A 26,387-nucleotide genomic window follows, 5' to 3' on the forward strand; every position below is an offset into this window, starting at 1 on the left:
AGGAATTTAACAGGAACAATAACAGTTAGCACTGATTGGCGCCTGTGAAAACCCAGTAAAGTTAAGCATGTAACTTATTAATTTCCAAGAATTATTGCATTCACATTTGGCTCGGCAGAATTGTGACTAAGGAAATAATGTTTTTTTATAATTCACTTTTCTGTTATAAAGTGTTGTTCATTGGAAATGAGATCGTAATGTTAATGAAGGCGTGCATCTCTTCGTTGCTAATATTTATAGCATCTGTTAAGACTTAACATAATAAATACAAATGTAGCCATTTTTGCAGCTGGCTGCTTACGGTCACACTAGTCAGTCGCAGTTCATTTTTCATCAAGTGCGGGTGTGTTCTGCGGACGTGTTGTGACGACGTATTAAAAACTTCGATAGCTGCTAAAAATGGGTAAAAAAATTCAAAACCTATCGTTTAACGAATTGTGCAAAGAATGTTAACTGAATTTGAAGCTGCAGATGACAGACAACAGTACGAATTGAGTGGAGCTGTTTACAGATTAAATTAATGAGGAGCCACATATGTATGTACATACATACATGCATACATGTGTATAGTAAATGTATGTATTTACTGGCATATGTGTGTGAAGTGAACAGTGCGAGGCATATGTTTGTATGTACGGCCGGGTCGTTGTATATATATAGCTATCTATCTATCAATATAAATGCATATATGTATATATACAAATGTCAATAATTAACCTGTACATACATATTAATTATAATTTAAATGAGTGTAATTTGGAAACCCAAAAAAGGGCCTAACCAAAACGACTGTGTCGGCTTGGTCGTTAACTAGTTTCTGAGTCGCGTGGTGACGCTTAAACAGCACGAAAAAAATCACCACTAACAACAATACGAAATACACAATCGCAGCTATTAGGCAAATCGGATAACACCAGCTAACATAGAGCAAACGTGAGCAATCAGTACAAAATGCTCAAGTGCAAAATTAGAATATTTATTACAAGTTCATGGGAAAGCAATATGAAATGACAAATACGCAGTGTGGGTGTGTGAATGCGAATGTCTGGAGGGGCGATGTGATAAGTGAGCTTTTGTGTTGCGGCCGCTGTCGTATGATAAAATACGTTAAATAAATGCAACCCACATGTACATAATTTTATGCAAGCGACACGCAGGCAGGTACCGAGTCCAAATGCTACGATGCGACTGAATACACCACAGGTTTTTTCTTTTCGTTGACCTGTGAAATAATAGCAGCAGCAATGAAACAGTGGCGTAGCTACGCGCACACGTGGGTGCTTGCCGAATCCCCTAACGAAATGAAAGTCGAGCCCCTGACGTAGCAAAGAAGTAGGCAGGCAAGCTGGCTGGCAGTCAGTCGAGAAGTGTGGTGAATTTTAAACATAACATAATAAAAGTCCACCATGTTGAGTTCCACTCGGCTTGCCTTGGCTGCACGGCATAATATTCTGCTCTGTGGCCCTAGTCTGGTTTAGTCGTCTTCTTCGTGTGTGGGAGTATACAAGCAAACGCGTGCTACGCATAGCGCCCATGAGCGCCCGTAAATTTGCGTGCGTGTGTATATGTTCATTTTTCTCTGCCTGCTCAATTTGTATGAAGTAATAAACGCTGTCTGCAATTAGTATTTCTGTGCGCGTTGTGTTAACGAGAAAAAAAACAATAACAGACAAGTGCACTGACTGCAGGTCTTCATGCATCTTTAAGTTTGTTTCTATCTATCTCGTCCTCTCTCTCTGATTACAGAAAATAATTAAAAGTGAAAAGTGGCAAAGTGAAAAAGAAGAAGAACAACAAACAAACCGCAGGAAGCGCTGATTAGAGCGCCAGCAAACGAAGAGAACGAGGCGTGCCAAGTGTTAAAAGTACAAGTGCAAATAAATCCAACAGATTTTGTGGCGATGTCCACCGCCGAAACGGGGTCGTCGCCTGGCAAAAGCAACAACAATAGCAACAGCGTCGCTGCAGGCGGCAATGCGAATTCGAAAGGTGTTCAGCGCCGACAATTGGTGAGTATTTGAAATAAAATTACCATCAACACCGAAAACTTACATTACTTTGATAAGCCCTCAGTAAAGTGTGAGGGAGATGCGGGGTGGCTTATGCCGTTAACTGTCGTCCGATGGCGTTGTCATTGTGATTGGCAAGCGTAAATCATCATTAGCAATCTATAAAAATAAATGCACGCTCATACACTCACTCATTTGCTCTCTCAAGCTCAAGTTCTATATTCCGCACATACACACACAACAGCTCACTCACAGAGGGACAACGAGAGAAGGTGAGCTGTTCAGCGGCACTGCGCCCGTTGAGCACTGAAGCTCAACTGATGCCGCCGCATGACCAAAAGCAGTTTCTTTGCCATTTTGTTTGCTGTTCGCATTTCGTTTATAATTTGTTTTATTTTTGAGACGTATTTGTGAGTGTGTGCGCGCTGGTATCGTCGTAGATAACAGCCGTAGCATATTTACATATTTATATGCGTGTGTGTATGCACAGTCACACTACGTTTCTAGAGATTATTTGAGCATTTCTTTGTACGAGTTGGAGTCTATCTCACTCTCTGTTTGTTATATCCTCTCATTCACCTTGCTTGTGCATTTGATTAGCCCCAAATTGGGACAGCAGCTGTTGCTGCCCCTCGTTGGCCAAGCCGTCAAAACCAGCAACCTTCTACCTTCCCATCATTTGTGTCCTGCCTTTGGCAATGTCATCTAAATTCATGAATATTTTAGTGCGCGCATAACACAACTACTTGCACATACATCCATATATCTACGCTGCGTGGTTGCGTGGATTTTTTAAAGGCAGGAATCTCGCTTTTTTTTATAGAGATGAGTTTTAAAACACTATCGATGTATTACACTTTTATAGAATATTCATAAATTAAAATTGTCCTTTTGACGAATTTCCCCTAAACCAAATCCCTTGTAGTATAATATTCGTGTCAATGATCATTTTTCCTTTTTAATTTCTTCAGCTCTTAAATAAATATAGAATTTGTACTTAATAAATAATAATAATAATATAATAATTGGTTGGTTTTCGAACTTATGCCTTATGGTTTTTATTTACTTCTTTTAAATATATATAGAACCGTAAATGTATTTTATTTTGAATAAATAATATTTGGGAATTTATACAATTTAGCTAAAAAGTTTAAATGCAGAATTCACCTCGAAAGCCCTTGGCAGTTTTACCCCTTTCCTATAACAATACTCACCTCGATACTGATAACATGCACATGCACGAAACTCTCCCATCTCTAACCGTGTGTTAGTTTAGCTTTTGTGGCTTATGAAAAATTTATAACAAAAGTGACTAACCCAATCCCAGAGAGCACATGCTTCAAACGCACATTTATCGCAATTGACAAGTGTTGGTGGGCGCTTGAGTATTTGAGTTAGTAGATAGCCAACAGAAATTTCGTTGCGCCGCCGCATGTGACAGTGGCGGCCGTTCCCAATTAGCACCTTAATAGAATACATTAAGCTTAACCAAAAGCCAATCTAGCAGGCAGCCGGTTAGTACGTTTGATGACGCCACACTCACAACACAACAGCTTGAACCACTTGACTGGCGTTTATTCTCACACACACATGCATAAAAGAGACACGCACTTTAATGCTGTGTTGTAGTATTTATTTTCTACCTGTCGATTGTCCACTGGCGTTGCCAGACATTTGGCGGCCAAAACAAGCTTTTTCTGCCCGACAACAATAAACAACAACAACTAGAACAACAACAACAATCGTTTAGAACACGCCAAACAAGTTTCTGCATTTGTGAGGCGGGCGATCGCAGGCAGTCGGGCGGGCGGGCAGCAAGTCGCTTAAAAAGGATATAATATACACACCAGCCAAATGAGGACGGCCCCACCAAAAAAGAAGAAAATCACAACTTTTATAGATTTTTTCGATGCAAGCCCACCACAGCTGAGATTTACAGCACTGCTAAAAATGCAAAAATAACTCAAAGCCGCAGACAAACATGCACATGAATGCTTCTGTGTGTGTGCATGTGTTTGGATGAATGTGCTGTGGTTCTCGTTAATACAGATGATGGAGCTGGCAAAAAACGCAACAGTCGCTTTTGCTACCACCCGCCAGCCGGCGCTGCAGTATGTACCATATATACATATACAAACATACACATATGCAATATTATTCAAAGTGCAAGGCCGGTGCATGCGCACAGAAAGGAGACAGCAACAGGAGCTGACTCTGCTATTGCTGCTGTCGACAACACGATTTCCATTGCCCTTTATAAAGTGCATGCAAAAACTGCTGCCCTAAAGACGCCCTCATCATCAACGATTGTAACCTGGTGATGGTGGTGGGCTTTGCTTTGCCGCTGAAACTGCCAGAAAAATACGACCATGAGATTGAAGCCGCAGCGACCCAACAGCTTGCTCAGTGCGTCGCCATCAAAGGCAAGCAGGCGAATGAAAATGAAATGACATAAACGGCGGACTTTAAACGAGTGGGGCGAGCCCCAAACGTCGGCCAAAGGTGCGCGCGAGTAAGAGAGAGAGCGAAAGAGAGCGCCATCTGATGTGGTGAATAGCGTAATTGGCCGCTGATGTGGTGTATAGAGCAACTGTGATTCATTTGATGGCATCAGCTAAAGCAGCAGTGACAGAGACTGCGACGTCAGCTGCGGAATAGACAGCAGCGTTGACGCCGCCCTCTGTGTATATTTTTAGGCATTTTTCCGACGTTCCGACTCCCGGTTAGCCATATATTAATATGTTCCGTTCTTTTTTCTCTTCCACTCTCTTACAGCGCGAACGCAAACAGCGCAAACTTTACCTTGAAGAATGGTCACTCGGCGACGATGATGCGGAAGGCGCGCGCGGTTTCAGCGTTGCCGAAAAGCTTGAGTCCTCCAAGTTTGCGCAAGCCGGCATGGTACGGGAGATGCGCGGCTGCGATCTAACAGTCGCGTAAGTTTCTTAAACTGATAAGTAAAGCTACCACGGTTTTTGCAATGTTTTAAACTATTTCGTGAGCAATATCTTTTTGATCTGCTAGGTAGATTTGAAATTAATTTAACCATTCTTCAACAACATTTTTAGCCAAGAATTTTTTTTTTTTTTAAGTCCAAAGTCTAAGACATTTTTAAAAGTTTTTTTTGTGTAAAATTAACTGAAAAATAACAAGAAATTCCCAAATCTTTTGTGAATGCTTTTTATAAATGTTCAACTGTCATGACGGTAAAATTTTAACCAATTTTCATGAGGCATAAGAATTGATTGGGATGTTAAAATTTAGTTGTTATAAAAAACAAAGCTTTCAGAAAGACCTACTAATTTTTCATGAGATTAAATCTCACAATACTATTTTTTATTACACTTCAAAATTGAGATTAACATAGTTGCTTGGAATAGAAAGGTCGCTAACAACCACAACAATTTCTGATTAGTTTTCTCGATAATAATAATATTATTTTTATCAATCCTTCCTCCAGCTTTCTGCAGCAGCATGGCTTCAATATACCCTTACTGTTTAGGGAGAAGAACGGCTTGGGGCTGCGCATGCCCGATGCACAGGAGTTCACTGTTAACGATGTACGACTGTGTGTCGGATCACGTCGTTTGCTGGACGTGATGGATGTTAATACGCAGAAGAATCTGCAGATGACGATGAAGGAGTGGCAACAGTACTACGATAATCCGCAAAAGGATCGACTGCTGAATGTTATATCCCTGGAATTCTCGCACACGCGTCTCGATCATTTTGTGCAGAGTCCGGAGATTGTGCGTCAGATCGATTGGGTGGATGTTGTTTGGCCCAAGCAGCTGAAGGATGCGCAAAAGGAGGGCACCAATTTGTTGGGTGGCATGATGTATCCCAAAGTTCAGAAGTATTGTCTCATGTCCGTGAAGAACTGCTATACAGATTTCCATATTGACTTTGGAGGCACCTCCGTCTGGTATCACATACTTAAGGGCAGCAAAGTCTTTTGGCTAATCCCACCCACCGATCGCAATTTGCAGCTGTACGAAAAGTGGGTGCTGTCCGGCAAACAGGCGGATATCTTCTTTGGCGATACAGTCGAGAAATGTGCACGTGTCTACCTCACAGCTGGCAATACCTTCTTCATACCCACCGGCTGGATACATGCCGTCTATACGCCCACCCAATCTCTGGTCTTTGGGGGCAATTTTTTGCACTCCTTTGGCATTGTCAAGCAGCTGAAGACGGCCAGCGTTGAGGATAATACGAAAGTGCCGCAAAAGTTTCGGTATCCTTTTTTCACCGAAATGCTGTGGTATGTCCTCGCACGCTATGTCTACACGCTGCTGGGCCACTCGCATCTGGAGGGCGAACCATCGGCCAGCGAGGCCGAGATGGCCGCCCGCCCCCACACACATCTCACGCACTATGAGCTCTTTGGGCTCAAGGAAATTGTCATGTATCTGTACGATCTGCCGCCGCAGAAGAAGAATGTGCCCAGTCTAGTTTTGGATCCAGTGGCTCTGATCAAGGATGTGCGCACGCTAGTTGAACGCCACTGTAAGGATCAACAAGATATGGCCGTGACGGGCATGTCCGTACTACGACCCGCCGCCGAGCATCAGCCGCTCTTTCAACTCTACGATCGCACGCGAGTCAAGCAGGAGATCAAACAGGAGATTGCACGCAAAAATGCAGAGGTCATACGCGAACAGCAGCAGCTGGAGGCGGCCAGGGAGGCCGAGTCAGAGGCTGGCCAGGGCAGCCACAACAGCGCCAACCATGGATGCAACAACAGCATCAACTCCAGCGGCATCAATAATAACAACAGCTACAGCAGCCAGGGCGTAGAGTACAGCAACGGGGTGCTGAAGAAGGAGCAGCTGGAGAATGGCACGTCCAGTGGACATGGAACGCAGCCAGGTGTGTATCTTATGCAATTGCGCGGATGTTTACTATATATGAAATCTAGATACAAAAGTCGGAATATATATCAATGCAATGAATGAATTCCAAAGAGAATTTTTCTCTTGAACTCTTCCTAATTATGACTGTGCGTGCTCGTATAAAGATCGAATAATCAGTCCCGTGTAGCACTGATTTGCCCTACGGCACGGTGAGCAGTAAATACTCTTATAAACATCTGCAGATATGTGAGAATCATTGTGAAGGGCATATAGTAGTAGTTCGATGATGTTAAGACTTGGATCTAATGTAAGCAATGAGGTATAACTTGTAAATGCCGCATTTGTTCAAGATATCTTCAACAAATATATGTTTTTATACGAAATGAAAATTTTTGACCAGCTCTGAACAATGTTCTGCCTGCAACAGAAATATGGATTTTTGCAAAATTAAATGACTTGCTTTAAGAGTGCGAGACAGGTGTTGATACTAATCATGAATATTTATACTTTATAGGATCGAAGAAAAATTTTATGATAAAGTTATAATATCTTCTACAAGGGTATATAACTGAATACAGATCATATATTTCGAATATGAATATTTTTCTGAGCTTTAAGCTTACTGTTATTTAATACATATTGCTAATAGTAGACATAGATATTAACAAATTGAAGATTTGGTTTAGATGAAGAAGTATTTACATATGTAAAATAAGAAGTTTTTGGTTTAATGGTATGTGGAAAGAATCCCTTTAGTACAATTAAGCGAGTATATATTGTGGAAAATTAGCCCTGATTTAATTGCAAATGACATTTGCCTAAATTGATTTAATTGATCTGATAGCGTTATCAGCCCTGGCTTAAAGCTTAATGAATTGTATGAAAACAATAAATAGCTTTTAAAATGTAATCAGTTAGTTAAGATTTCTATTTAGCCTAATCTTATTCTGAATTCTGTCATTTCTAGAAGCTACCTTTGTGCTGCCCACGGACACACTCAAGTATCGTCCGCCCAAGAAGATGCACCTGGCCAATGCTGTAGCCGCTGCCGCCACCAGCAGCAACAATAATACAAGCAATAGTAGCCACAGCAATAGTCCCACCAATGTGGGCAACAACAACGCCGTCAGCGTGATTGCCACCTGCTCCAGTTATGTTGATGGCACTGGCGGGATGTCTGCTCCGCTGGACAACTGCCCGTCGCCGGGTGAGGCAGGTGCCAAGTTGTCGCCACATTTGACGGGCACCGGTCAGCCAAGGCGACGGCGCACGCGCTGTAAGAACTGTGCCGCCTGTCAGCGCTCCGATTGCGGCACCTGCCCATTCTGCATGGATATGGTGAAGTTCGGCGGGCCCGGGCGTGCCAAACAGACGTGCATGATGCGACAGTGCTTATCGCCAATGCTGCCAGTAACCGCTCAGTGCGTCTACTGTCACTTGGATGGCTGGCGGCAGACGCCAGTGTCGCCGCAGACCAAGCAATTGGCCTCGCTGGACGGTCCCTCTGCGCTGATGGAGTGCTCCGTTTGCTATGAGATCGCCCATCCAGACTGTGCGCTCTCACAGCTCGATGGCACCGAGGATGCTGCCGATGCCAAGGGCATTGTCAACGAGGATCTGCCCAATAGCTGGGAGTGTCCCAGCTGCTGTCGTTCCGGCAAGAATTACGATTACAAAGTAAGTAGCTGTTTGTGTAGTGAAGAAATTAATTTAGGAAATTTTCAATTATGTTTTGCGAGAAACCATAATTTAAACAGCATTCCAATATCATATAAAAATACTTTAACATTTATTTAACATAACAGAGCGTTTAGATTTGCTTTCGTTCGTAACATAATTATGCTTGTAACATTACTCAAGCTTAGCATATCACGCAAATGTTATTTAGAAAAACAATATTGTCCCGCGTTTAGAAAGCCGCATAGCCCATTTCAATTATTTTGAACGGGACAATATGAATTTGTTTACTGAGCACCACGTGCATATGCTTCTGTATTTATCTAAACTGAGATAGTTTTAATTTTCTGTCGCCTGTACATATGTACATACTTTGTTACTTAACCTCAGCTATTTTACAAAACCATTGTTAGTAGCAGTACTCAAGAAATACTCAATTGTTTGACAAACATAGGTTATTAACAGTTACTCTTTATCGAAATACATCAATGTTTCACTCAACTGCTTAACATAACACACAAATGTTATTAAAGCTGCTGAACAGTAACCAAGTTAGCAGTGGCATGGAAATTATAATAGAAATTTCCCTAAACTGAATTTGTGTCGTTCTTCTTAATTAATTGCTTTTCCGCTCCTCAATTGCAGCCACGCCATTTTCGCGCACGCCAAAAGTCATCGGAGGTGCGACGCGTTTCAGTTTCGCATGGAAACAATGCTGGTGAGAGTCATGAGGGAGGCGGAGCAGGAGGAGGTGCTGGCGCCGGTAGCCTGTTCCCGCCACCCGTTGGCCAATATAATGACTTTGTGTTCACCAGCGAATCGGAAATGGAGTCTGGCGGCAGCGGCCAGCATACAACACACTGGAAGCACGGCCTCAAGCGCCACCATCAGCTGGAAGTGAAGACGGAGCGCAATAATAGCTGCGACACGCCCTCGCCGGGCATTTCGCCCAATGCGACGCATCTGCTGAGCGACAAGATAAAGCGGCGCAAGAGTGACGACGGCATCAGTGTCAGCAGCAGCATGCACGAGAGCAACGACGCGCCGTGCTCCAGCTCTATGGACTGTGGCGCTGCTGGGGCGAGCGGTACAGGTGTCGCATCCACTGGGCATGGTGGCGGAGGAGGTAGCGGTGGCGGTGGCGGCGGCGGCGGCGGCGGGTCACGAAAGAAGAACTCTATACGCTCACAGCTGGCGCAGCAGATGCTCAACTCCTCGACACGTGTGATGAAGAAGCCACAGTATGTGGTGCGTCCAGCGCCCACATCCAGCTCCTCACTAGGCGGGTCTGGACTCAGCAATGGCGCCAGCAACGGCGTCAACAACGGCGCTGGTACAAGTGCGTCGGCGGGTTTGGTTGCTGTTGGTGCCGGTGGAGGAGGAGCTGCTGGCGCCATGAGCAATATGGCCAGCAATGGCGCCAATGGGCATAGCCATCATATGCATCATGGTGGTGGCAATAGCCACAGCCACAGCCATAGCCATAGCCACAGCCACGGCAGCAGCAACCACAACAGCGCACATAATTTAGCACTGGATGCCACCGTATTGAAGATAATATTCCGTTATTTGCCGCCCGAGACGCTCGTTACGTGCTGTTCCGTGTGCAAGGCTTGGTCCAATGCAGCGGTGGACCCTGATCTCTGGAAGCGCATGAATTGCGCCGAGCTTAAAATATCCGCCTCTCTATTAACGGCCATTGTGCGTCGGCAGCCGGAGCATTTAATTTTGGACTGGACGCAGCTGGCCAAGAGGCAATTGGCCTGGCTGTTGGCTCGTCTACCCGCCCTCAAGAATCTCTCACTGCAGAATTGCCCCATACAGGCGGTGCTAGCGCTCCACACCTGCCTCTGCCCGCCGCTGCAGATACTCGATTTGAGTTTTGTGCGGGGTTTGAATGATGCGGCTATCAGAGATATCTTGTCGCCGCCAAAGGATTCTCGTCCCGGTCTCAGCGATTCGAAGACACGTCTGCGCGATCTCAAAATACTGAAGCTCGCTGGCACGGACATCTCGGATGTGGCTGTGCGCTATATAATGCAGTCGTTGCCGCAACTCAAACATTTGGATCTCTCCTCGTGCCAGCGCATTACGGATGCAGGCGTGGCACAAATTGGCACTTCACCAACGGCTATTGGGCGCCTGGCGGAGCTCAATTTGAGTGCCTGTCGCCTGGTCTCTGAAAACTCGCTGGAGCATCTGTCCAAGTGCGAAAGCCTCATCTGGCTGGATTTGCGGCATGTGCCGCAGGTGAGCACCCAATCGGTGATACGTTTTGCCAGCAATTCCAAGCATGATCTGTGCGTCAAGGACATTAAATTAGTAGAACGCCGAAGGATTTCATTAAGCAATAACTGGCACGACTGAGCACCGACCAGGTGACGAAAGCACCGACAGCGGCAGCGGCCATTGTGGACATTCACTGGCTGAATCCGGAACAATCTATGGATACACTGTAGGACAGGCTACGAGAAACTTGTTTTAGGTTTTATGTCGCAGATGCACGAAAACTTATTTTTATTTGTAAATGTTTACGAATGTTCCGACTTACGCTAACGGCTCCGGTTCGCAGGTGGCGCTACGGAACTTTATTTATTGTCAGCACACAAGAAACACCCTCCCCAAATCCGCCAGATTATCTCACATATAGAGCAATAGCCCGTTAAGAAAAAAAAATAGAAAACCAAAGAATTTTGTTTCTAGTACGAAAAATCCAGCAGCAAAATGAAAACTCCCTTCGCATTGAGTGCACAAATAATACAAATGATACAGTAAAAACTGCCTAAAGCGTGCGGCGTGGGTATACATAAACATAGCGTGTGGGTAAATAAGAAAATGATTTGTATACCCTTGCAAAAGATATTTTATTAGAAGAGCTAATCGGCCCTAGTAGTATATGTACTATATGGAATCATAATCAGTATCAACAATCGAATCAATGTCTGTCTGTCTGTCTGTCTGTCAAACTATTCACCCATATCGGGACTATTAAGGCTATAGGAGTGATCGGATAAAAGTTGAGAACAACATCGTGAAAGGGACATGAATTTATGCCGAATTAATTTTCAGGAACGTTTACTGCATTCTAAAGAAACTTCGGTTAAATAAAATAAACGGCAAAGGCAAAAGATTCTAAAAACCATTTTTTTTTGTAAATATAAAATTTTAATAATATATGCCTAATAAGCCTTCAGATACATCGCATAGCATTGTCAGAGCCTAGAGGGCTTATATATGTTTTTTTATGTATTGTCTGTATCACAGTTTTTAATGGACCTGTATTGTTGGCTGTTTTAAAGGCATTGTAACACGTGAAACATCAAAAAGTTTCCAATTTGAAACAGTTCTAAATTTTAAACAAAATGTTAACTTCGGTTGCGGAACGTGTAAAATAGATTTTGACCCATTTACACGATCTCCAATTGAAAAGTGTCAATTTTATAAATCGGATCTATGATTCGGAAGCTTAACAAACGACTGATCAGACGAAGTTTCCCAGTTAAATAACACATTGTTTTTAATGAAAATTGACAAATATGATATATGTGCAATAATGTGTAGGGTACTTCAAGCTCCAATGCGAAGGGTATTCAAATTACGGCTCGGCCGAGTATACATATGAAATCCAGATAACGTAGATATCTATGTTTAAGTTTATTTTTGTCATTACACATATTTATTACAATATGTAGTGATAGGTTGAGGTAAATACGAGTACATACACCAGCATTATATACATGCGTACATACATATATGACTATATATATTAGCATTCCCGAGCATGCAGCATGTGTGTGTGTGTGTTTAACTGTTTATTCTATCCCAAATCGGAATCGGTGTGTCATATACGTATATACATACTTTGTATCTAAGCACAATTTAAGGATGCCAATCTTGAAGAGAGCACACGCACTAGGCATATCTGCAGAGCAGGAAGTTACCTTAGCTTAGTTCAAACTCGTCTCACTACCATCTGGAGTGGATTTTTAGATTGACATAGTACATACGCTTCACAAGTCTGCCCAACTGGCATACCATGTTTCCTCAGCCTTCCCCCTGCGCTATCTCCCCTCAAGTAGAAGCTCAAAGATCAGGCACATTTATTGGGCATGACATAAATTCAAAATTATATATATATATATATATTAAAATGTATAAGCATAGTGATAACGTGGCTAAAATCTGTAGTATATACATATATATATGTATTTGTCTGAGCAATTAAGAATAATCCATGTACACCTACATACATACGTATATTTAATGTTTTACAACAAAATTATAATAAATAGAGCCTAATGTTTAAAATATATTAAAAGACATGCTTTTATTCTGATTTTAATTGTGACCTCAGACGATTTCAGTTGCAATTCTATAAAAACTAGTTATAATTTGTACACCTAATAGCCTTGAAATGATTCATTTTAACATGACATTCCTTGATTCATACAAATTTGAATCATATTTGCAACAAACAATCTAGTTTCGAACCTTCTACCGAATTGTTTCTAATTAAAGAATAGGCCGCTTCAAAATTGAGCTTGAAAAAATCTTTTAAAATATTTTCAAATTTATTACTTGCAATAATTCCACAGTCGCAATTCCGAATATGTGACCAGAATTGTCCAGAGTTATATGAATCCTTAAAGTAATGTGCATTTTGAATCCAAATTCTAAACGTCCCCCGTTTCGAATATTAATATTTAGCTGATTTGTAGTCAGGCTCATCGCCGCCGCCACCGCCACCATCCTTGGGAAGTTTGCGTTTCTGTATGATACCCTGTGGAAAATAGATGTATAAGAACTTAGTTGACTTCTGATTAGCGATTATTCTATGTAAACTAAGTCCCACCTGAATCTTTTGCCACTCGCGATCGAGTTCGGCCTTTTCGTTCTTTTCCGTTTTGTTTTTGCGCGTCTTGCGGCCATCCTGCATCTTGACGCCGTACTGAAAGGCGGCTTTTGGGAGCGCTTCCTTGGTGCTCATATAGTCCGAGTACTCCTCCTGCGTGTCAAAGTCCCAGCGACCAATCGGGCCTTTCTTGTTGCCCAAATCCATTTTGGTGTAGTCCACCTCATCATCCGAATCGTCAATGGCATCGTTCATCTCCTCCAGCCCCGGATAGCATTCGGCATAGCCCTCCGGTTCGTTGGCGAAACGCGAAGCCATCGCCTTGGATATCTTTGGGGGCGGCGGTATATTTGTTATCACTGGCTCCGGCTCGGCGGGGGCATCACCAAAGTACGATTGGGCCGTCGCCGCCGCCGCCGCAGGTTTTGGCTGATGACGCTCATTGCGCGTGGTCGTGGGCTGATAGTCGCCCACATCATCATAGATGCTGTCGCCTAGAGCTTTCGAGGATTTGCTGCCGCTGCTGCTGCTTGGATTGGCGCCGCTGCCAGCGCTGCTGCTGCCATGCGGTTGGCCGCGCACATGCTCCACTTCCTTCTCATAGAACAAGGGCTTATCCTTGTCGCGTTTCTTGTTCTTCTTATTGCGCCCACCGGCGCGTAGGTAACTCAAGATCTGCGATAGTTTATTAATAACAATATCATTGGTAGTCAGCGTGGCAATGTCCTCGCGTGCCACAGGCACCTCATATTTAGAGCGCTTCAATGTTGTTGGTATGTCCATGTCCATCTCATCCTCCATGTCGATTACATAGGCCATGCGACCGGGCGCGAACAGCTCATTGCGCGGCACCTCTTTGGATCGGCGTGCCTGTGTAAGATTATATATATTGCGTGCCATGGACCCATTTATCGCATTTATGTCCTCCGCCTCGCGACGCTCCGCCTCCAGCTGCTCGGCAGCGGCCGCCGCTTCGGCTAGCTTCTCGCGCGCCAATGCGGCGGCCAGCTCTTCCTCCTCCGCCTCCTTGGAATGCAGCTCGGAGCGTACCTTTTGGAGCAGAGCATAATCGAGACCTTTCACCAAATGAGTGTGCTTCATGTCACCACCCAAGAACTTAGACTCCTGGATAATGCGACGCCTGCGCTCCGCCGCATCGACGCCGGATTTCATATCAGGCGCTACGGCGCGATAGGCATTTGTGCTGCTGCCATGACCGGGCGTGCTGGCGTTTTGGTAGTCCGGATTGGCGCCGTCGCGACGCTCTCGCGCTCGATCCCTGTACTTTTCCGAGAGCTCCTGCAACTTGACATCCTCCTGCTTCTTGAGGGCTGCATAGAAGTTTTTCTTCTTGCGTCGCAGATCGTTTCGTTCGCTGCTGCTTTGGCTTTTCTTTTTCTCACCAACCGCGGCGGGCGTTGCAAACTGGGCTGTGGCCAGGTATCCGCTGCCCGCACTGCTGGTCGTCGAGCCAGGTGGCGGCCCACGCGGCGTGGCCAGCAGCTTGCGAAAATCATCGTTGGTCAGGCGCACCGAGGGCGGTGCTTCCAAATGGGTTTCCGACATGTCAATAAACGATAAATTCTGATTTGTTGGTCTTGCAAAATAAATTATATTTATGTATAGTTTGTTCTTCTTCCTACTATTTGAGTAGTTATCGATTGCGTAGTTATCGACGGCTTATCAGCTGTTACCGAAATGAACCAATGCGTTCAGCTGAACAATAGTGGGCAATGTCTTTATGTTTATGTGGTAAATAAAACTAGAAAATGATATTCGCGCATTTTATTTATTTTACTTTAAATCCTGCCGAACCATAATATTTATTATTATTATTATAAGTATTATCGGTGTGGTCTGTTGATAACAGACTAATGCTAAGTTATGGCAGCTGTTAAATAACAGCTGATTCTGCCAGGGCTGCTGAATACATTGAAAACATGATAAACAAAAGTCAAACCACAATTGAATACGAAATAAAACTATAAAACAGTTTTTACAAAATGCTGAAGTTCTTGCGAGGTTTGCCCAAGGTAGAGCTGCACGCCCATCTAAACGGCAGCTTGAATACTGACAGCATCCGAGAACTGGCTGAGAAGGTGTATGGCGCGCAGACAGCGGAGTTTTCGACATTGTGCGATCAGTTTGTAAAATTTGAGAAGGGCGCCAAATTGGACGAGTGTTTCGAAAAGTTTGGATTCGTGCACAAGCTGACGGCTACCAAGCAGGGCCTGGAATATGCCACCGAATTGGTCATACGTGATTTTTCCCAGGACAATGTCATATACGTGGAAATGCGCACTACGCCCAAGGCAAACGAACATATGTCCAGACGTGCTTATCTGCAGACCGTGCTGGGGGCTATCAAAAACGCGCGCGATCTATATGAGATTAAGGTAAAGCTATTGCCTTCCATAAATCGTGGCGAGCCGGTAGACGTGGCTGAGGAAATTGTCGCTTTGGCTGTCGAGTTTGCCTCTATGGAACCAGATATTATAGTTGGTATTGATTTCAGCGGTAACCCAAATCAGGGCAAATTTAAGGATTTTATGCCAGCCCTGAGTGAGGCTAAAAAAAACGGCCTAAAGCTTGCCATACACTGCGCAGAAGTTGACAATCCCCTAGAAATTAGAGAGATGATCAAGTTTGGCATGTCGCGCTGTGGACATGGAACATATCTCACCGAAGCCGGGTATGAGCACATGAAGGAGGAGAATATACCTATTGAGTGTTGTCTCACGAGCAACATCAAATCCGGCACTGTGGCAAACATTGGAGTTCATCATCTCAAGCAGCTGATGGAGGCAGATGCGCCCAAGGTGCTGTGTACGGATGACAGCGGTGTGTTTGATACGACCCTCACGGACGAGTTCTTTTTGGCAACAGAGACCTTTGGTCTGACCCGGAGTCAGTGCATTGCGCTAACAATGGAGGCGGTTGAGTATGCCTTTGCGACGCGCGAAGAGAAACTATTGATGAAAATGCAGATTTATTCATACACAAGACGGCAATCCTCATAAAATTAATTATTGAATTATTGAAATTCTTATTTTAAATTAAAAACAGCTACGCTTTGTATCTTGCTGCTTGCTGTAAACGGCTAAATTGGCGATAATTGTTGAGTTTGTGCTCAATGTTCAATTAACAGGCTGAGAGCGCAACTGTTGCTCTCTGCGTTCCTAGCTAAACAATGTTAGTTGCATGTTATCTTAACAGTTGAACTGTGCCGCCCACACTGCTGCTCAACATGCCAAACTAACCCACAGCTTGTTTTAATAGAATGTTTGCTTGAAACATGTGTGAGTTGATGTAGGTGAATGTATTACGAACTTGGTTTAGCCAGTGCGTATTAATTTCCGGCAATATAAACACAAAACTTGTTTTGAAAAAAAATGTATAAAGTTTATCTGCGTGTTTTTGCCAATCAAAATGTTACTTTACTCAAACTAAACACAGTGAGCTCCAAGCTACACATTGTATTCCAATTTTTGAAAGGGCGCATCTCTAGTTGGAACTGTTCTGTTAACTAAAGTGACTGAATTAGGTTTTAACAGACGCAGCTTGTGTGATGCACGCGTGCTCGATTTCGGCGCACGACACGAAAATCTGCGCAATCAATATATTTTTTAAATCAGAAACTATCACAAAACTAAGGTAAGACTATTCTACCTTCCAGAGATAAAATAAAATCAGTTGATAAACACTGACACCCACGGTTAATGCTTTTATGTTATGCTAGTGTGTGCGACAACATCGTGTCATGTTGGCACACGCGTCCATCTCTACGCTGTTATTGGTTCACTCTTATAAGAAACGTTAACAGTGTTTTTCGCTAGTAATATTTCTCTTGTCCGTGCGTGTCGTCGCGCCACTGTGCCGCTCCGTTCGCCGCTGGTGTTTCGCTACGTTGTGTGTTCGTAAATTATAATAAAGTGTCAAATAATTTTTAAATAATCAACAAAAAATGATGATGATGATGAGCTATCAAAGCAATTAACCGTTATGCCTATGTATGAAGAAGCATACATATTGAAAATATAAAGCGTTATATTTTGATTGCTTCGCAATAACAAGAATTGGCTAATGTTTAACACCAACAACAACAGTGCCCGCATACACTGAAATCTGAAATCTAAGCGCCATTACGAGTCCAAAAAAAGAAGCAAAAAGTGCACACAAGTGTTGATATTACCGCTGGTGTAGGCGTGCGTGTGCATTAGTGTGTGTGCGCGAACATGTGTTTGTGATTTCATATGTTTTTGTTACTTAGCCCATTCCGCCGCAATCAAGTCAAATTGTTTAGCAGAAAAACAAATTAAATAATTGCAAGGTGCAAACAACTACTAAAAAGTCGCCGCCATTTACAATTTAAAGGTGAGTAATACAAACAAATATGTTGAGAAATCACAAGTGATGAAAGTACCGTTTTATGCGTGCTGTCCTCACGTGTGTGTCTGTGTGTGTGTGGGTGTAAAAGAGCGCGCGCGTTTGTTTTTGTTTTGGTTTTGCCTTTACTTTTGCTAAATAACAAGAAATGCGGTCGTCGCCGAGACAAAAATGATTCAAATATTTGCGCTAATGTGTAAAAATACTCTGCTGCAGCTTGTTGCATGCAACGTGCGCCGACGGCGACGGCTTTGGCGTCGGAAATTCAGCTCCCAATTCAGTTTTCATTTCATTTATGTCTCCTGTTTTGCTTTTGAACCTGTCAGCGTGCACATTTTCTTTAGCCATTGCAGTTGTCTCTCTTCTCATTGTTGCATTTTTGCGGCTGTTTTATGTTTTCCTTTTTTTTTATGCGAAGCTTCATCATTATCTTATACGCACACAGGCATGCACACATGTGCACATGCATGCCTGTGTTATTTCGTGTTGTCTTCTTTTGCTTTGTTTGTTTTTGATACCGGTTTTACTCTCCCACTGCTCGGCTTCTTCTCCCTGCCCCTCTTACCTAAGCACTCAGCCGAAACACGCGCTCTTCTACTCTCAATTTTGTTGTTGCTGCTGCACAGGTAGTTGTGGTGGTGCTCATAGTTTACTTTTAGATTTCTTTTCTGCGCTTCTGTGCGTGTATGCTATTGTTGTTGTTTTTTCTGTTTGCTTTGTCTTAATTATGTTTTATTTGCTCTCAGCAATTATTAATCTGATTTCTGATTTTCTGTCTGTCCGTCTTTCGTTTGCCTGCGCCTATTCAAAGTTCATTTTTATTTATGCTTCGAGAATTTAAATCTTTCTCTTCTCCTGTTTTCTGTTTTATTGTTTATTCTACATTTTATATATTTTAAAATGTTTGTTTTTTTTTTGCTTTTTTTCTTGCTTGTTGCCAAGCCTGTTAAACTTTGTTAATGGATTTTTTAAAGCTTTTTGCCAGATCTGTTTAACTTTTTGAATCTGACAATTTTATGCATTTGCGTTTGCTTCTCTCGTGTGATTTATTCCGCCCTCTTGTAGGTTATAGAATTTGCTAGCTCTCATCATTCAAACGATTTAAGAAACACCCGGGAATATAAATTTTTCCATTGTTTCGGTTTTCTTCTGCTTTGTTTTCACTTGGTTCGTTGGCATTTCTTTTGACGTCAGTTGTGAACAATTTTTTGACTAGTCACAATTCCAATAAAATTTCCTATGTGTTTGATTATAGGACATACGAATATATATAATTCTTCTATAATTGAAGTAATCACTGTTTTTATATTTTATTGAGCAATTCTAGGAATGACCAAAACTTATACTTTTGCAGCTGGTTTGGTTTTATAAAATATTCACGAAGTGGTAAAAAGCATGGAAGGCGACATTTTGAACCACATATAGTATACATATGTATGGATATACTTATCTCTATATATAAAACTGTTTGTCCTGACTGACTGACTGATTGGTGATCAACGCATAGCCCAAACCGTAAGAGCATGGAAGCTGTAATTTTCACTGTGTTTACCTTATGTGATGTAGGTGCACGTTAAGACGGGGTTTCGGGAAATTCCACCCGCAAGTGTGGAAAAATCGCGAAAAACGTTTGTATGTAACTTGTTTGTTTGTTTTTTATTTTCAAAGATCTTTGTTCAAATTCATTTGAGGGGTGTTTCACACTTTTAGGAAAATCCATTACTCCTTGCTGGAAATGGAGGTCAAAGATTTGGTGGGTGAAGTTTTGTGCTCAAATTCATTTCCAGACATCTATAAGAAAAATCATTTGAGACGTGTTTCACACTTTCGCAGAATTCAATCTTCTTCGGGGGGAATGCGAATTCAAGATTTTTTGGGCGAAGTTTTAAGTTGTGTCCGATTTGCTTCAAACTTATTTTCAAAGCTCTACATAAGAACTTAATGAATACGTGTTTCAGCGATTTGAGAAATTCCACTCGCAACAGTGGTAAATTAGCGAAAATCGGTTGTATGAAAGTTTTTTGTTTACCATCCGATCGGCCCCAAACTCATTTTCAAAGATCTATGTTCAAATTCATTTGAGGGGTGTTTCACACTTTTTAAAAATTCCATCCCTCCTTGGTGCAAATGGGAGTCCAAGATTTGGTGGATGACGTTTCGTGTTCAAATTTATTTCCAGACATCTATAAGAAAAATCATTTGAGACGTGTTTCACACTTTTCGCAGAATTCAATCTTCTTCGGGGGGAATGCGAATTAACGATTTTTTGGGCGAAGTTTTAAGTTGTGTCCGATTTGCTTCAAACTTATATTCAAAACTCTACATAAGAACTTAATGAATACGTATTTCAGCGATTGGGGAAATTCCAGGGGTGTTTCACACTTTTTGAAAAATCCATCCCTCCTTGGTGCAAATGGGGGTCGAAGATTTGGTGGACAACGTTTTGTGTTAAAATTTGTTTTCAAAGATCTATAAGAAAAATCATTTGAGACGTGTTTCACATTTTTCGCTAAATGTAAACTCCTTCGGTGGAAAATGCATTTCAAAGATTTTTCGGTGAATTTTAAGTTTTGTCCGCTTTGCATAAAAGTTGTTTGATTCCCGTCCGATCAGTTTCAAAATCATTTTCAAAACTTTTCGAAAACATTGATTTAATAAAATACGTGCCACGGGCAAGGCCGGGTTATACCAGCTAGTGTATACATAAACATATATATATATAAATGTATGTATATATATATACGTATATACTAGCGGGTATATCCCGGACTTGCCCGTGGCACGTGTAAGGTAAATGTTCTTAAAAAGCTTTGAAAATGATTTTGAATCTGATCGGATGGTCAACAAACAACTTTCATACAAACGATTTCCGCCATTTTACCACTGTTGCGGGTGGAATTTCCCAAATCGCTGAAACACGTTTTCAATAAATTCTTATGCAGAGCTTTGAAAATAAGTTTGAAGCAAATCGGATATAACTTAAAACTTCCCCAAAAAAATCTTTGAGTCGCATTTCTACCGAAGAAGTTTGGATTCTGCGAAAAGTGAGAAACACGTCTCAAATGATTTTTCATATATATCCTTGGAAATGAATTTGAGCGCGGAACGTCACCCACCAAATCTTTGACCCCCATTTCCACCAAGGAGGCATGGATTATCCAAAAACTACGAAACACCCCTCAATTGAATTTACACAAAGATCTCTGCAAATGTTTTTGTAGCCGATCGGATGGTAAACAAAAAAGTTTCATACAAACGTTTTTCGCGATTTTTCCACACTTGTAGGTGGAATTTTCGGAAATCCTGTCTTACATCACATAAGGTAACTACTATAAGGGCTCTTCGTTGATCACCAATCAGTCAGTCAGTCAGGACAAACAGTTTTATATATAGAGATACACCTATCGATGTAAGCTATTTTAAATTAAATTAAAGTTATGTGATGAAGGTCCAAGCTAAGTCGAGTTTTGGGAAATTTCACCAGCAGCTGTGAAAAAATCGTGGAAAACGGTTTTTGTTTATCATCCGATTGGCTTCAAACTCATTTTCAAACATCTTTCTTGCAATTCTTCTAAAACATATTTCACACTATTCGCAAACTCCCATCTCCCTTCTTGTATGAAAAATGCAGATCAACGGTTTTTTCTTCTTTCGAGCTTCAAGTTTTACGGGACTAAAATGGGGGGAAAATGTTTTAACTTTTGCACTGTTATTATTATCATTATTAAATAGTATATGAATGTCCAAAATCGTTAAATGGGTGAAAAACATATCTAAAATGCAAAGAAAAAAACGGCAAGGCTGGGGAATACCTAGTATTATATACTATTATTATATGTATTATATGTATGTAATACAAATGTTCGCTATAAAATTGAGTTCCTATTTTAAAGTTATTTCAAACACGCTTATGAGGACTAAAACAATATACATCGGCTATTATAATTATAATATATCATAGAAGGGGTTTTCAAATTTCAAAATTACATAAAATATAAGAAACAAACTGTATTTTCAAATTTATATATATATATATAAATATATATATATATTTTATTTTTGTCTAATTTGGCTAATTTGCATCTTAAACTAGGTATGCAATAAAAATAATTGCTAACATTAATGATTAGGTCTTACAGTTTGTTCAGTTTTCAGTCTTTAAAGTTCAGTTATGTCTAACTATGTAGGTACACGGTTGGGCAGATCGTCAATGTCTCTTGCACTGCCTTCTCAACAGCATATTAGGATAAGCAGGCAGCCGGGCTAAGAAACTGATGGACTGCTAAGTCATTCAACTTGATGAGCATATTGGAGAAATAATGAATTGATTTAATACAATTGTTTATAAAATATAGACTGGAATTTCGGTTAACTGGGCGGGGTAAAATACTTTTCAAATTAATAATGAACATGACTTTCTGGCATTAAGAAGAGTTTGATTTAGTTGTTTGCCAAAGCGGGGAACAAATGAATGTATGGGTGTATAATACAGATGGCCAAAACTCAGTTGGCCTAAAGGCGTTGTTTTGTTGAAGGTGGGGTGAGGTTGGATAGGGGAGAGCACACAAAAACACACATACATACACGCCCACACACAAAATGCGCAATAAATGAAAACATAACAGAAATTATTCTACTTTTGCATTGAATACTTTGACGGTCTCTAAGACCCCTGAAGCCTATGGAATGGAAGGGGCCCTCCGCGTAGCTTGAGTATATAAATCATGTCCAATTATAAGCATATTAAACACATTGTGCTTGAACGAAAAACAGAATTCGTACACAAAATATCCAAAAATAGGCAGAAAATGTGTGAGTGCGAAACTAAGTAAGGGGAAAAAATATTCAATTAATAGAGTGGGGTATAGGTATTCCAGACTAAGGATCTGTTAAGATAATTATTGTTGATAGATCATTTGCTTATTTTTTTTCTGGTCTCGGACACTTTGGGAATTGTTCTTTTATAAATTCATGAAATAGATCAATTAAAATCATAAAATGTAGAATACATTTATTATATTTATACATTTTTAAATTATTTTTAAATTATTTGGCGCAAATTCAATTAAACTCTAGACCAAAAATAAATAAATAAGAATAAAACAATCTCGGAATCAAAAATAAATAAGTAAGAATAAATACAATCTCGGAATCTGTTTGGAATTGCAGCTTAAACTTTTTCTTTGTATATAAATAATGCATAGCTCTATACTTATTTAGCTCGTCAAAGAATTAGTGATCGGAAACCGAAGATAAACCCTAGAAGAATGAGCTGTTAAAGAAAGTAAATTTAGATATACGCAAATATACAACCAGAGTGAAGGCAAACACATTTTCTAAATACAATATAACAATCCACGAATTCTGTTTAACCTGTGCGCCGAAAAGAAGCAAAAAAAGATATCTAAATATATATCTAAACCCCAAACAAAGAATAGTCTAACGAATATTTCACACCCCTTCACAATGTATACAAAAATCTAAACATTTATTTCGCACGCTTTCGTGCTGGAAGTTTGCTAAAGAATTTCTGTTTTCAAATTTCGTTCATTTTATTTGCATTTGATTTTTTTATATTTATCCATGTTTTTGTTTAGTTTGCTTTTAGCTTTTACATAAGTATCTCACTTATTAATAAATTTAGTTAATAACATGCTTTTTGCTAAGTATTGCCAATTCACCTGACGCGCCTCTTGAATTCTACAATTTATTTCCTAGTACGCGTTTAAAATATTTAAAAATCTTTATTTCACTGCTTAAGAGCGTATTAGATATTGTATCTTATTGTTATTAATTATGAGGCCAAGTGAATTGTGGACTTTGCGTTCATTGGGGTAGAGATATTTTCAAATTTATCTTCATATATACATATGCCATATATATATGTATAAGCACAGTTGTAATTGAATTAACTTGACCAAAAGTTGAGAATCAATTAATGAATTAATTAAGTGTCCACATTTTCTTGTTGTAAAAATAATTATACCTTATATTTGCACTATACACAACGAAATTGTTAAGCATTGTGTGTTGTTTTATAATTGTACTAAAAAAATATTAGGAATTGTTAACTATTAAATTTTTTCATATTGTTAATTGTACACTTTATAACGTTTGAGGAAGCTTTTCAACGTTTCTTTGTGTTTGTTGTATTCGTAAACATTATACTTCTACTCTCTGTACAACAGTTTTTTTACTTGATACTATCTCGCTCTCCCGCTCTGCACTTCTCTTGTCTTCTTTTCCTTCGCATCCGTGATCGCTATATACTATACTATTCTTTATTTGCTCTCTCACGTTTGCTCTTTGTAAAGTTGCATTTGTTGGTTCTTGTTTGCAGCACATTCGTTAACGTTTTACTGATTTATACGCTTGCCTGTAGAGTTATCTTTTCGGATTCCTTTTTGTGTCGCATACGAACGCGTTTTGCTACGAAATTGACATTGGCGCAAACATTTCAAACGTTGTATGCGAGTAAATGTTGCTTAGCTTTTTTACTTTTAATAAACTTGCCATAGGATTTGAACGTTCTGCCTAGAGCAAAGGTCTTAGAAGCTGCCACAGCAAGCTGCAACAACTTTGCCCATGTCGTTGTTGATTTGACCAAAATAAAAAGGAGAAAAATGTGAAATGAGGGGCTGTGCCACAGCATTAGCCTTCTGCTGTTTGCTTTTAACTGAACGACTGCCGCCGGCTTTGGGGCGTGACTTTAGCTGCTATTGCAGTGGAAGTGGGCAGTGGGAAATGGGAAGTGGGTGTGCCTCGAGGCGCACAGTTTTTGGCGCGTGTCCAAGTAAATAGAATTGAAGCAGCAAAGAGCAAGCGAATAAAGCAAATGTAAATAAGCAATTGTTACATGTGCGACGAGACCCGAAAATGGCTAATGAAATGCTGGCCAATATCTACAGATCTGCCTTAATATATATTCCATATGCAAAGCAGCCGCTGTTCCATTTAGTTTCCATTTATTTATTTTCTTTTTTAAACTAAGGCCAATTCATTTGGCCAAGCGGCTTTCTGGTCTTCCTTAGATTCTGCCTATTTCGCTGGAATGTGCGACACGCACGCGACATTGACAAACAACAACAGCTCAGCCTATTTTCACGTCCTCTTGTCAGCCAGACGGCAAATTACAGAAAAAAATTTTTTTTTTCCAATTTACCCACCCCTTAAGTTACCCGCCCATCGTTGGTTCTCAGCATCTCGTCGGCTTTTTCTTTTGAGCTGCCCTCGACGTGCGGTGCATGGCAAAGCGAGGGAAAAGCCGGAAAACTGTCTGACATTGCCATTGTTTGTCTTTGGCAGTTCCCAAAAACGGAACCAGCTATGCACATACCATACACACACACATATACACCACACACACACTCGCATACATTGGTACTCATATGTATTTAGTTAGCTGCAGTCTAGTTTCTCGCTTCTCGCGAGACAATTTCAACTGTCTGCGCGCTGACGCAGCAATTTCTTTTGTCTTTCTTTTTCAGTGAAAAACGAAAGAACAAGATAAAGAATAAAAGAGAACTGTTCATACAAATTACCGGATATTGCAGATTTTGCGCTTCTTTCGGTTCAATTGTGCGCTTTGGCAATTTTCATCAAAATATTCTTTGAAGTTCATCATACTTTTCATCATGCTGAGGCTGCAGGCTAACGAAAATTTGACTAGGGTGAAAGAACCTCATACATGTAACATTTAATAATTACAAATAAATCGATTTCTTTATTTGCTAATGAGTTTGTGGCGAAAAGCAATATATAGTCTGATAAAATAAGGAGTCAATGAGACCCTGTTCAGATATAATTAACATGGATGATTAATGAAAATGTTATTTTCGAAAATTGGCTTCTGAAAAAATCTTTGCATCTATAATTGTGTGCAATTTATTGGTCTGGTTTCCTAAATATATGCAGTATACACCATATTATAATATGTTTTATTCTCATATTTTCTTGATTTTGATCCAAACAGGTCAGGCAGTGTTCAGTTTTTTTATAGGCTGATCATACGTTGTTTTCTCATTTCAAACAGTATTACATATTTTCCTGCATGATAGACACGCCCTTTACATGTTGACAAACTGTCCATGAAAATAAATTCAAAAGTGCATTACACACAACATGCAAAAGTTTCTTTTATCTACAAACATTTTTCGCAGCTGTCAAGCAGAAAAGATAACAAAAAGGAAAAAGAAAAAAATACATACAAACAATTTAAAAATCAATAAATAAAATAAACTAAACGATGCCAAAAAGAGTGTTAAGATTTCACTTGAAATATTGAAAATACATTAAAAAAAATATTTTGCATATTGCCAAACATGTCTTTTTATTTGTTCTCACAAAGCTCCACAGACACACCCCCTTCAACTAAACTACCCTCCCCTCTTCAGAGAAGTCAGTACCTTCTCAAAGAAATACTCGAGCTTCTGCATTTTAACACTTGATTTGATATGCAAATATGAACAATGCAATCTTAAAGGATGGAGGTTTGTGTCTCGGGTGAGGGAGGAGGGAAGATATTTTTGTGAAATCGCAAAATTTATGGCACTTGCTGTGATGTCTTCGGCCTGCTTGTTTTTGGGTGTGTGAGTTGGTGTTGTATTT

General features: G+C 40.7%; 4 protein-coding genes across 7 annotated transcripts in view; 3 read left to right on the forward strand and 1 right to left on the reverse strand.

Moving 5' to 3' along the window:
* Nucleotides 1-260: 260 nt before the first annotated feature.
* Kdm2 (Lysine demethylase 2) lies at nucleotides 261-12,860 on the forward strand. Of its 3 annotated transcripts, none has more exons than XM_064679555.1 (6): nucleotides 261-403; nucleotides 1,747-2,009; nucleotides 4,785-4,945; nucleotides 5,470-6,881; nucleotides 7,833-8,542; nucleotides 9,188-12,860. In XM_064679555.1, exons 2-6 carry the CDS (start codon nucleotides 1,902-1,904, stop codon nucleotides 10,907-10,909), a joined length of 4,113 nt encoding a protein of 1,370 aa, XP_064535625.1. In that variant the 5' UTR covers nucleotides 261-403; nucleotides 1,747-1,901; the 3' UTR covers nucleotides 10,910-12,860. The 3 variants fall into 3 exon arrangements, with proteins under 3 accessions (XP_064535625.1, XP_064535626.1, XP_064535627.1); XM_064679556.1 differs by having other exon boundaries at nucleotides 7,836-8,542; XM_064679557.1 differs by lacking the exons at nucleotides 261-403; nucleotides 1,747-2,009; nucleotides 4,785-4,945 and adding an exon at nucleotides 5,284-5,393.
* Nucleotides 12,861-13,094: 234 nt separating this feature from the next.
* On the reverse strand, nucleotides 13,095-15,043 carry beag. The gene is made up of 2 exons (XM_064679559.1): nucleotides 13,395-15,043; nucleotides 13,095-13,322 (listed from the first exon to the last, which is right to left on the reverse strand). The coding sequence occupies exons 1-2, from the start codon at nucleotides 14,958-14,960 to the stop codon at nucleotides 13,239-13,241; spliced, it is 1,650 nt and encodes a 549-aa protein (XP_064535629.1). The 5' UTR covers nucleotides 14,961-15,043; the 3' UTR covers nucleotides 13,095-13,238.
* A 275-nt stretch (nucleotides 15,044-15,318) lies between these two features.
* On the forward strand, nucleotides 15,319-16,499 carry Ada (adenosine deaminase-like protein). Its single transcript, XM_064679566.1, has one exon. It carries the CDS (start codon nucleotides 15,398-15,400, stop codon nucleotides 16,412-16,414), a length of 1,017 nt encoding a protein of 338 aa, XP_064535636.1. The 5' UTR covers nucleotides 15,319-15,397; the 3' UTR covers nucleotides 16,415-16,499.
* Nucleotides 16,500-17,233: 734 nt separating this feature from the next.
* Nucleotides 17,234-26,387, forward strand: part of Fur1 (Furin 1) — a 199,573-nt gene continuing 190,419 nt past the window's right edge. The window contains exon 1 of one of the 2 annotated variants that reach the window (XM_064679654.1): nucleotides 17,234-17,768. The gene's annotated coding sequence lies outside the window, so the exon portion shown is untranslated. The remainder of the gene's footprint in view (nucleotides 17,769-26,387) is intronic. The other variant, XM_064679653.1, reaches the window with a different exon arrangement.

The sequence above is a fragment of the Drosophila montana genome, unplaced genomic scaffold (assembly GCF_035044405.1).
Source record: "Drosophila montana isolate Dmon_TW-CO22-7 unplaced genomic scaffold, ASM3504440v1 contig_203_1, whole genome shotgun sequence".
Taxonomy (NCBI): Eukaryota; Metazoa; Arthropoda; class Insecta; order Diptera; family Drosophilidae; genus Drosophila; species Drosophila montana.

What these genes read in the sequence shown, in the direction of transcription:
- Kdm2 (XM_064679555.1), top strand. Translation starts at nt 1,902, where the DNA reads ATGTCCACCGCCGAAACGGGGTCGTCGCCTGGCAAAAGCAACAACAAT. An exon ending in GTGTTCAGCGCCGACAATTG is followed by an intron (nt 2,010 to 4,784) that starts GTGAGTATTTGA and finishes ACTCTCTTACAG; the next exon opens with CGCGAACGCAAACAGCGCAA. An exon ending in TGGACATGGAACGCAGCCAG is followed by an intron (nt 6,882 to 7,832) that starts GTGTGTATCTTA and finishes TGTCATTTCTAG; the next exon opens with AAGCTACCTTTGTGCTGCCC.
- beag (XM_064679559.1), bottom strand. Translation starts at nt 14,960, where the DNA reads ATGTCGGAAACCCATTTGGAAGCACCGCCCTCGGTGCGCCTGACCAAC. An exon ending in GCGAGTGGCAAAAGATTCAG is followed by an intron (nt 13,323 to 13,394) that starts GTGGGACTTAGT and finishes TATTTTCCACAG; the next exon opens with GGTATCATACAGAAACGCAA.
- Ada (XM_064679566.1), top strand. Translation starts at nt 15,398, where the DNA reads ATGCTGAAGTTCTTGCGAGGTTTGCCCAAGGTAGAGCTGCACGCCCAT.